An 11,993-nucleotide genomic window follows, 5' to 3' on the forward strand; every position below is an offset into this window, starting at 1 on the left:
AAAGCACTGTATGTAGATACAGTATCTGTAAATGTCTACATAATTGCTCATTAATTGTGTTATTTTACAAATATTTTTCATCACTGGCAATACATTGCGACTTATAATATGTGACATTTTGGTCAAGCAGGTCTGGATAGCTTAGTAGAGTTGGGGTGGTTGTGTCCCAAATGGTTCCTTAATCCCTATAAAGAACACTACTTTTGACCAGAGCCCCCAGGTACACTAACATATCTTTCATGTGTCACCTCTGAACTGGAGCTTTCTAGAGAACGTGTCGCTAACCTCTTAAAGTATTTTCAGATCATGGACAGACGAGTAAAGCTGCAGGCATCTGGTGTGACATCACACTAACATTGCATTTTGGGCCAACTGACAAACTGACATATCCTGACTCTGTCACAAAGTCAAGTGTTATCACTTAAGACCTTTCTGCCCTTTAAAGGGACAATGGATGTGGTACTAGGCTACTTCCTATTCCTCTCCTTTTTGTTTAGAGTTAGAGGGAAAAAAGTTGGATTTTGAAAAAAAGTTGGATAATTGAATTTGACTTTTACTCTCTTGCATGCCTGTGTGCATGTGTGTGTGTGGCAAGGGGTTCGTCATTGTTAAATGCTTTTCCGTGTGTGTGCGTGTGTGTGTGAGACAGAGAGATAGGGGAAGCGTGGACATTTTGGGCTTGTATATTTAGGCACATTGTCTGGACACAGAAAATGAGAATGGATGGGATTGTAATTACTGAATGGAGATATTCACATGCTGTGAAATTAGAAAAAGCTGACTGAAAAACCTCCCACAGGCAAAACAAGTCAAAATAAAGTAGTTGCCATGGTGACAGATGCATTCAAATGGAGTCAAGTGGAGTTAGCTAACCTAAAAGACAAAAAGGTACGGATGGATCTTCTAGTGAAAAAAGTTTCACTGACCTTAAAGAGAAGGTCTTGTCTTTTAAATTACTTTACAGTCGTACGTGAATCTATGGCCAAATTGCTTTTTTGGGTTGTTACTTCAAAAGAACCCCACAACGTGAGTTTTTATGTAACACAATGAAGCTGTTAATGCAAATAATGGAGACATTTTATTCCATATCATTATGATAGAATACATTTTATTCCATATCATTATGATAGAATACATTTTATTCCATCTCATTATGATAAAATAAATTTTATTCCATCTCATTATGATTGAAGACATTTGATGAAATCTCATTATGATAGAAGACATTTGATGAAATCTCATTATGATAGAAGACATTTTATTCCATCTCATTATGATAGAATACATGTTGTCCTCCCTCTGTCCCTCTGTCCGTAATGTAAGTATCAATCCCATATGTTGAACCAAGATGATGCAGTGACACTATCTCATCACAACTGATATTAATATCAATATATTTTTTATAATAAGGCTGTAATGGCTGTTGAAATGTCTTCATGTGGATGTTTAAACCACAAACACTGCATTGATCTCATCTGTTTTCATCCAAAGTAGCAGCCTACACTATAGATCACCAGTTCAACAGACAGACAGATGCCTCTCCCTCCCTCCCTCACCCACCACATCACAGCTCTTCTCATATGACCTTGGGGTCAGGGGGTGCCAGTTAAAAACCAGAGTAAACTGAAAGGTCATTAACCCAGCATGGGGTTGGTAGACCATCATCTCATTGGTATCATAGAGACCATCAGCAGGTTCATGTTCAAACACACATACATAGAGGAACAGGGATCAAGACCTGCTGCTGTAGCTGATTGTTATAGAAATCTATATTTACCTCCAAATGGCTGCCTACGTCTCCAATGACACCCTATTCCCAACATAGTGCACTACTTTTGACCTATGGCCTTTGGTCAAAAGTAGTGCACTATATAGGGGATAGTGTCATTGTGGCGTCACTCCTAGGCAGCACTCGTCCCTCAACTGATCATTGCAAGCAGAATCGACATGCCATCTGACGTAATACAAGGGGATAGGGTGCCATTTAGGATGCAGCATATATTTACCTTAAATTGTTTGTTTAGACTGAGACATTGCACGTTTAGAAAGCACACAGTGCAGATTATATGTTTACATCACATTTATTGCAAACATCATTAAAGTCATCCATTAAATTGGTACCTCTGCACTTCTCTCTACCACACAGTATGGCTCTTCGCTCTTTTCCTGAGGGCTGAGCAGCATGGGTTAGTTCACCACTCTGTGTACAGGCAGTGGGCTACAGGCAATGGGCCAATGGGGGCTGAGGCTGAGTTCAGGCCAGAACTGGGTTCAAATACTTTGTGCCTTCATGCGTTTGCATCCCCCCTGGGTCCTCTTCTCCTCTGATGTACAGCAGCTCATTACCATGGCCTATTAAAAGGGCCCATTATTCATTTACACAGTACACTTTGAACTCGAAACAAATATCCCCACATCTCAGTTAGGGCTCCATCCCTAATGGCACCTTCTCCCTGTATAGTGTACTACTTTTGACCAGACCACTCTGGTCCCTGGTCAATAGTAGTGCACTTAATAGGGAAAAGGGTGACATTTGAGAAGCAGCCTATGTCTTACATAACTAAACTTAACCCATAGCAGCAGCATCGGAGACCAAGCAGGCAGTCTGGTGCCATTGTCTCTACCATTGTCGCACAGTGTGACAGACTGCACTGGATCCCTCAATGTGGCTACACAGGTTTGATTAGTGTGGTTGAATGCTAGGGATGCACTATGGTCTAGTTTTAAGCTCGTGGAGGTTCTCGTTCTACTAGTAGACCTTGGCTGGGAAGATCCAGTTTGATATGCATGAGAAGGATGTGCTCGATCTTTTGCTAGTGTTAAGAGCACAGTGGCGTGTTAAAATGATACCACATAGAAATGTAATGAGTATAACATGCTTGGAACCTCTGACCAGTCTAATTATATGTGCTAGAAACTGCATGATAATGAAATGAGAACATACTGGACCATCGCTGTCTGTGATACTGCATGGCATACTAGTATTACTATACACAGCTCAGTCTCAATTTAATTATTTGATTTTAAGAGCCCAAACTAAACATTCATTATTATGGCAGGTAGCCTAGTGGTTAAAGCATTGGGCCAGTAACCAAAAGGTAGTAGCCTACGTAGCTGACTATACAGTGAGGTGGATCTGAACATGACAGGAAACTGAAGGACTACATTTGAAAAGCTTTACCTTCATTGCACTCAAGTTACTGTAAGAGCTCATTAAGCAGGTAGAACAAAAACACCAAAATTTGAGATTTTTTTTTAATCATTACTCCAATAAAAAATACATTCATACAGAAATAACTATTTTACAAAACAATTTGAAATTAAAAAACCATGCCATTAATCAAACAAAAATAAACCATTTTTTCATCAATAAAGATACTTTAGTTAAAGATAGGGCTGACAATTTGCAGTTTTGATTTTGATGATAGAAAGCTGTTCAGTGTGTAATCCCTCCAACAATCAGTTTTATTTCTCTTTACTGAATCATTCCCCGTTCAAGCTAGAAAATGTCAATCATTCTCCAACACTGTAGCAGACTATCAGAAGTAAACAATACATCATTTGTTTGTTTGTTGAGCCATTAGTACTCTCAAGTTAAATGTGTCCTGGTCTTTGTTTTTCATAAACAAACTGCACAATTTAGATTTGTTTGGTCCCTTACCCTGCAAAATATAAGCTTCTTTGAAAAAAAATATTTTTAAATAAGACATTTTGCATGGTTTGATATCCACAATGTACATTTTAAAAGGAGACTTTCCAACAGTACTGTTGACCAGATCAACTGTACAATGGTATGGTGTTAAAACAAGGACGTCCATGCAGGTCAATAAGCATCCACTGTCAGTTTGAGAGCACTCATGTCAGGTAAGCGTTTAACAATTCAACAGACACTAAACATACCATGGCCTGACCAGAATTGGTTATTTGCAATCAATCTTAATTTACCAAGGCCTTCGTGGCCGAGCAGATCACGTCACGAGAACTCAACCCCCCAACCAACTAGGAGACTCTATAATTGACAATAACTTACCCAATTTACCATCCCACATTTCATTTTAAGAGCATAACATACCACATTATGCTACTACACAGTAGTAAACCATTTCAAATGTAATTGTTTCAAGTGCTCTACAATTGTGTCTCGGTTCAAGGATCATTTTAAAAACATTTTGATTTTGTCCTAATGGATAGATACTGTATGTTGACAAATGATGCACAGAAATGTAAAATGTCAGTAAGTATAAAGCTGACTTTTATTCAAGTTTTGAGACTGACCTAGACAAGGGCAAAAGGTGTGGCCATATGAATCGGCGCCTTAACAAAGCTATTCAAATCATACACTACTGCATTTCAACCCCCCATGTGAGTGATCTATTTATCTGGACAAGGCCACTTACATAAGGCATCATTAAGGTCAACAGTGCATTTACAGATATAGAAAAAGAGTAGAGCAAGAGAACAAAAATAAAGAAATTCATTTTTAAACGGAATAGAAATAAACTATTCCATGATCAAGACAGTTGCCAAGCAATAGTGATATCTCCAGACACACAAAAAAGGAAATAAGTCGCTGCTACATGTTTCTGTACAATAATGTGGTATCTATGGTGTAAAACAGATGTATAGCTGCTTGTTATTGGGATTTGCCATCATTATAACTCATCGAGTGACAAACAAACCCAAGATCATGCAACTTCTGGTATAATGAAGGTATTAATGTTGTGTACAACCATTAGATACAGAGCTTACACAATGGACAACAAATGAGCTTGGTAGCATTAACTTTGAGACACGCTACTTAATACATTGCACAATTTATATCTGCGCCAAACAATCCACTTCCCTCCTCCCCACCTCGTTTAAGAGTGTCCTACCACCTCCTCTCAGATGGGGGCGCTCCCTCTCAAACCTCAAACTGGCAGCTCGGACACACACACTGCCAAACTCAGCCTAGATTCAACCAATGCCCCATACAACAGCACAACACCTTTGCTTGCATTCATTCATTACCACAAAACGAGACAAACCCCCAGCCCACAACATCCCCTCAACGCCATTCAGCTCACAACCATACACTTAATAGTAATATATCCACAGGCAGGCACTCAGTCACAGGCATTCTCACAAGCTCACAAGAAACACACGTTTATTGGAGTAGTATCGCTGCACGTGTCCAGACCAGGAACTAACTCCACAAAGCATCAGACACCATACAAAGACAAAACATTATTTCTTGTCCTCTGACATTTTCTTATTTCTCTCTAGCGGATCTCTTCATTCTCTGTCATCCTTGGTGGTTTCCGTGATTCTTTTTCCAGAATGTGTCGACCTTTCAGAGCTCTTTCCTCCGAGAGGTCTTGGAGGTACTAAGTATGGTGCAGAAATTGCCTGCATGCTTTTACTGGGGCACGCTCCCCTTGTTCACCTTCCTCCCCTCTCAGGGCACTGCACCTCCCCACAGGCAGGTTAGGAGACCGTCAGGACCATCCCTCAACACCGCTCTGGGACCCAGCTCTTAGATGTGTCTCTTCATGTGAAGCGCCAAATGGTCCGAGCGAGAGAAACACCTGCGAGGAGAAAGAGAAAGCAAATTAGTCTCAGCATTTTTGAATAGGTAAGAGACTGATATAACAGCAGTAATATTCAAGTCAATATTTCAGATGCATGGATTTGCCTTAGCTGCCCAAACATTTAAAAATGGTTAATGACATTTAACATTTCTCAATAAAACATTTAAAACAAACAAAGATAAATCCATCCCTAAACACTTCTCCTACCTGTCACAGTGACTGCATTTAAATGGCTTTGCCCCAGTGTGCTTCCTGAAGTGTCTGGTTAGCTCATCACTCCTTGCAAAACGCCACTCACAGCCTTCCCATGAGCACCTGTAAGGCTTCTCACCTGCAAACAGAAAACAAATGATATTATTACTGTGTCAAAAGACAGCATGAAGGGCAGTGCTCCATTATGTTTCAAATCAGAAATAGACATAACATACTATACTTTCTACATACTACTAGATAGAGTACTACAACTTGTAAAGATGAGCTGTGATGTACAGCTTAACAATAATTGACTAAGCAAACTCCGGTGGGCGGGTGAGAAGGGATAAATGTAGACAGTTTCTAACGGTGAAAATTCCATTAGCTCTGGTATGGAATGTTGGAACCTTGCTCATGTGCAAGACAGCTGTAAACAGCAAGAGGTCAGAGGTGATGGGTGACAACTGCTCACATAACTCAGAAAGGAATAACTGTAAATGTAAAATTCCCACCACTCTAAATTTAAATGATTCAGTCGTTTTCTTTTCCCATGGTGAAATGTGATCTGCTTTCAAGATCCAATCCACATCCTCTATGGCTGGCTTGGCTATGCCCACAAAAGGTTGCTATGTTACCCCCCCTTAGTTAACGTGAAGTCAATGCTGCTGTGGGAATTAGTTCACAGTTTAGACCTTCCTTCTAGTGAACTATTCCAAGAATGCAGAGACCAAATTCATGAGTAGAAATCAAAAACAAATACTCTTGTAAGCCTATGAATATGTACAATTTTTGATGAGGTTTAAATATAGTTCCCCTGAAACGGAAAACTCTTCTGAATGTTCTTTGTAAAGTAAATGGCTGCGATTCCGAATACTGAGGAGACAACCAGCTGGTCTGGATTTTCTCTTCCAAGGCCTCTCTGCTGTGACAACAGTATTAGTATGTGGGTAACAACACCCACCACCAGTCTTTCTGGACTGGCCTACATTACCTGTATAATATTAGACTAGGGCCTGGTCGAATAGCTCAGAGATTCTGCTCTTTTAAATCCACATTTACACTTGGATGGGAGGAGATGTTGTTGGGTCATGCAGTTTACCTGTACACAATCAACAATTTACCTGTATGTGTACGCTGGTGTGCTTTCAAGTGGGAACTTTTCGTGTAGACCTTACGGCATCCGTTGAAATGACACCTGTGGACCCGCCTCCTCCCATCTGGAGAATCCTCTCCATTGGCTAAGCTTCCCCTCTCGGCCGTTCGTCCACCAATGCCCCCGGTCTGTATTTTCCCAGGTGAGTGTAACACGGTCTGTATACCGCTCCACACCTGGGAGGATATGGAGGAGGCCTCCTTGCTCACCTCAGGAGAAGATGGTGGAGTACTGATAACAGTAGAACTCAGGTCCTCTCCCTCTCCCATAATGTCACTCAGTGGGTTGGAGGTGAAGTCGAGGGTAGGGGAGAGGTCATCGGAGCCGTCGGACGCCTCGCTGCTGGCGTCGGAGTTAAAGCTGTTGGCCTCCTGATTGTCTTCCTCCTTAATGTGAGTTAGGATCTTTGGGTCGGACTCGGCCTTGTCCCCACGGGCCAGGATCATCCAGAGGTCCTCCTGGCTCGTCTCAAACTTGACGTCTGTGGCCGAGACGTAGGGCTCGCTCTGGAGGTACCGCTCCAACTCCAGACATGTCTGATGGGATAAGAGAAAAATGAGGACACCATGTAGGAAACAACCCAAATACACACACAGATGGAGGAGAGGATAATGAGTAAACCATGTAGGAAACAACCCATATATACACCCACAGATGGAGGAGAGGATAATGAGTAAACCATGTAGGAAACAACCCAAATACACACAGATGGAGGAGAGGATAATGAGTAAACCATGTAGGAAACAACCCAAATACACACAGATGGAGGAGAGGATAATGAGTAAACCATGTAGGAAACAACCCAAATACACCCACAGATGGAGGAGAGGATAATGAGTAAACCATGTAGGAAACAACCCATAAATACACCCACAGATGGAAGAGAGGATAATGAGTAAACCATGTAGGAAACAACCCATATATACACCCACAGATGGAGGAGAGGATAATGAGTAAACCATGTAGGAAACAACCCATATATACACCCACAGATGGAGGAGAGAAAAATGAGGACACCATGTAGGAAACAACCCAAATACACACAGATGGAGGAGAGGATAATGAGTAAACCATGTAGGAAACAACCCAAATACACCCACAGATGGAGGAGAGGATAATGAGTAAACCATGTAGGAAACAACCCATAAATACACCCACAGATGGAAGAGAGGATAATGAGTAAACCATGTAGGAAACAACCCATATATACACCCACAGATGGAGGAGAGGATAATGAGTAAACCATGTAGGAAACAACCCATATATACACCCACAGATGGAGGAGAGGATAATGAGTACACCATGTAGGAAACAACCCATATATACACCCACAGATGGAGGAGAGGATAATGAGTAAACCATGTAGGAAACAACCCATATATACACCCACAGATGGAGGAGAGAAAAATGAGGACACCATGTAGGAAACAACCCAAATACACACACAGATGGAGGAGAGGATAATGAGTAAACCATGTAGGAAACAACCCATATATACACCCACAGATAGAGGAGAGGATAATGAGTAAACCATGTAGGAAACAACCCATATATACACCCACAGATGGAGGAGAGGATAATGAGTAAACCATGTAGGAAACAACCCATATATACACCCACAGATGGAGGAGAGAAAAATGAGGACACCATGTAGGAAACAACCCAAATACACACACAGATGGAGGAGAGGATAATGAGTAAACCATGTAGGAAACAACCCATATATACACCCACAGATAGAGGAGAGGATAATGAGTAAACCATGTAGGAAACAACCCATATATACACCCACAGATAGAGGAGAGGATAATGAGTAAACCATGTAGGAAACAACCCATATATACACCCACAGATGGAGGAGAGGATAATGAGTAAACCATGTAGGAAACAACCCATATATACACCCACATATGGAGGAGAGGATAATGAGTAAACCATGTAGGAAACAACCCATAAATACACCCACAGATGGAGGAGAGGATAATGAGTAAACCATGTAGGAAACAACCCATATATACACCCACAGATGGAGGAGAGGATAATGAGTAAACCATGTAGGAAATAGGAATATAAACAACCTATGCAGTACATATATAGACAATGTACAATTCTGAAGGCAGTGGAGCGCATGTAACGGGTGTCCCCAGAACTATGGTTGCTTCCCAAATGGCACCCTATTCCCTTCATAGTGAAATAGTTTTGACCAGGGCCCACGGGGTAGTGGTCAAAGTAGTGCACTATATAGGGAATAGGGTGCATTTTAAGAAGCGGACTAGATCAGGGAAGGTTAGTAAACATTTCCTTAGAAGAAATTACTCAGTTGGTGGCGGTGCTCTTTCCTCCAGCATAGCTGTCATCATGCACAATTATATAATTTACATATGCTACAGGGGCCCCCTGTGTGTTAGGGAAGTGCTTGTAGATATTTTAAATGTATCAATTATTCAGCATAATGTGGATTTAATAAGGCATCCAGTGCTATTGCTGGAAATAACATGGCACACAAGGGAATGGAGGAGGTAGGCCTGATTCAAGCAGGTCCATAAAAAGCTTTATTTATGAATACCGCAAGAGCTACATACATTTATGGACTTCTTTTTATTCTAAAAGGGAAGTAAGGACTCTTCCGTAAAGCGTGACAACCCGAAAGTGACCACTAACTTTAATATATTCAAAAGTAACAATATTCATAATGAATTAATTTCAAACTATTTGGATATAGAAAACATCAGTTAAAAGCAATATACATTATAGGGTAAGTTGTTATGTAATAGATTTCTGGTAAACCTAAAAAATACTTTGTATTCATTGCAAACATTTATTTTCAACAGGGCAGAATGAATCTCTGGCGAGTTTTAAATGCCTCAGACCGCATGGAGAGTGAACAGCCCCATGCCCGCAAATGCAAGGGAAACTACAACGTGTAGCAAATTCACTTCAATCACTCAGCAGAAAAATAATACCTAGCTTCTCGAATATTATGTAATTCATATGAAAACACATGTTGACAGAGATGGTGGTAATTTTTAACAAAATCATTTGAAGACGCACATACTCGTCTCCGCTAATTCCAAATACGAGCTCTCTCTCGCGCACACAGACACACACACACTATTTTCACGATGACGCATCAGTCATCTCTAAAACAGAATAAAAACAATGTGTCGTGGTTCACTCATTGGACTAGGCCATTAGCGTAACTAATATAATTGCAACGGGCATCCATGCTTGTGTTGTTACAAAGACGTGCATGGAATTTACTAAGGTGTCAAGAACGTGCTACAAGTCCAAATAGTAAAACTTTTTGTTGTTTTGCATTCCTGACAGCTTGTCTCTCCACTGACAGCAACCTGCAGTTGCGCACAAGTTTACTGCGATGTGGAAAACATGTTTCATTCATTTTAGTGTTTCTCTGTCAAAAATAGGACTATTCACAAATATAAATACCTGCTGCCAGTACTCCTCGAGAGATGGTAAAGCTGAAAAGTATCCGGTGTCATGTACAATCTGGAGCTCCTGAAAAATGCTGCACATAGGAATAACATCCATTTCGCTCCTATATAGATGCAGCTGCAATTACACCCAAAATTCAAGGTAGTTGAATTGTCTTTTTTTTTACGTGCGTCTTCGATGTCTTAGCATGTATAATATGCTGTTGTAAAAGTTGAGAGAAGTAGGTCTGACTATCGCCTTCCAGTGGTGAAAGTGTTCTTCGGGGAACGCTCTTTCTTTCTTGCTTGCTCTAATAGCAAACAGTGAACTCCCTGAAAGTCCGTCGACACTGTAAACTTCCCTATTCAAAATCTTACAGCCAGCCTTCCCCACGTGATTACATTACGCTTTCGTGATACTGACCAATCGTTTAGCCAATGTGTAATACCCGCCCACATTGACGATCTTCTGTGATATGGTTGGTGCGATGACTGAATACTCCTTCATTCCCATTGGACCATGTGGGCTCTATTTTTAGAGCAGTATATAAAGTTTTCACGCTTACTAAAGCGAAGAATCCACATTTCTGTCGGTATAGTATGATTTCAGCTTACCTTCCAAGCTGTTGGTTACAGCTGACTATTATGGCACAAGTTTTAAAATATAATCATTTCTTTACATCTATTCTGGTGTTTGTATTGATATTTTAACAATTATCATGCATTAGTTTACTCAATACTTATGTCACTGTGACTGAACTAACAGACAATCTATTTTACACAGCTTGGAACACCAGCCTATGGGACGGAATATAAGGGGTGGCATCCAATCAACACCATTCCGGAAAGAGACACTGTGGAAAACAGTGGCCAATGTAATAACTTTGCAAACATGAGTTTGTCACACAATTTAGATTAAAATATACATTTCAGTGATTGGACAGTGAGTGTATGTTTGATTAAATAGCAGCCCCAGCTGATAATGTCATTGGGATTATCCCAGACCCAGTTGATATTGCTCCTGTCCCCCTGGTTATTTTAGTCTATTCAGAAAGACTACCATCATGCAGGGAAGCTTTAAAACAGCCTATATTAGACCCTTATAATTCCATCTTGTTGATTATTTTCCTCAAATGGAATATAGGTTGTGGAGAAAGATCAATTGAGTTGCCTACTGTAAATATAGCCCACCTAGGCACTAAGCTTAATAAACATTTCTAATAAAAGATCACTGCTCTAGAATGACAGTCATAAATATCCTGGCATTTGTGAGGCAGAAGAGGAACAAATGTAGCTAATCCTACACCACCCCAGGTTTAAACAAGATAATATCGAGCTCTGCCAAACATATGTACAGTACATACAGGTTCATAAAGTGGCAACATAAAGATGTAAACAGGTAGTAAGTTTCAACAAAAAAAATGTTGTCCTTCAACATTAGTCAAAACCTCAGACTTCTATCTTTTAAGCCTGGTCAAAGGACAAGTAGCACATAGTAGAACACATTGAAATATACAAACAAAAACAGGTTCCCATTGTGCACGGTCGAGGGAAGCACAACCTAAACATTCATTCACCTTCAAATCAAATACGTACATATTTAGGCAGACACATCTCAAACAAAGTGGCAGTATTTAAAGAAACAGT

At 40.5% G+C, this 11,993-nt stretch overlaps 1 protein-coding gene across 1 annotated transcript; it reads right to left on the reverse strand.

Moving 5' to 3' along the window:
* Positions 1 to 3,241: 3,241 nt before the first annotated feature.
* On the reverse strand, positions 3,242 to 10,709 carry LOC112226991 (Krueppel-like factor 6). The gene is made up of 4 exons (XM_024391751.1): positions 10,363 to 10,709; positions 6,884 to 7,451; positions 5,778 to 5,901; positions 3,242 to 5,567 (listed from the first exon to the last, which is right to left on the reverse strand). Exons 1-4 carry the CDS (start codon positions 10,462 to 10,464, stop codon positions 5,516 to 5,518), a joined length of 846 nt encoding a protein of 281 aa, XP_024247519.1. The 5' UTR covers positions 10,465 to 10,709; the 3' UTR covers positions 3,242 to 5,515.
* Between the last annotated feature and the right edge of the window lie 1,284 nt (positions 10,710 to 11,993).

The sequence above is a fragment of the Oncorhynchus tshawytscha genome, linkage group LG28 (assembly GCF_018296145.1).
Source record: "Oncorhynchus tshawytscha isolate Ot180627B linkage group LG28, Otsh_v2.0, whole genome shotgun sequence".
NCBI classification, from domain to species: domain Eukaryota; kingdom Metazoa; phylum Chordata; class Actinopteri; order Salmoniformes; family Salmonidae; genus Oncorhynchus; species Oncorhynchus tshawytscha.

What these genes read in the sequence shown, in the direction of transcription:
- LOC112226991 (XM_024391751.1), bottom strand. Translation starts at nt 10,464, where the DNA reads ATGGATGTTATTCCTATGTGCAGCATTTTTCAGGAGCTCCAGATTGTA. An exon ending in ACACCAGCGTACACATACAG is followed by an intron (nt 5,902 to 6,883) that starts GTAAATTGTTGA and finishes TTCTGTTTGCAG; the next exon opens with GTGAGAAGCCTTACAGGTGC. An exon ending in AAATGCAGTCACTGTGACAG is followed by an intron (nt 5,568 to 5,777) that starts GTAGGAGAAGTG and finishes TTCTCCTCGCAG; the next exon opens with GTGTTTCTCTCGCTCGGACC.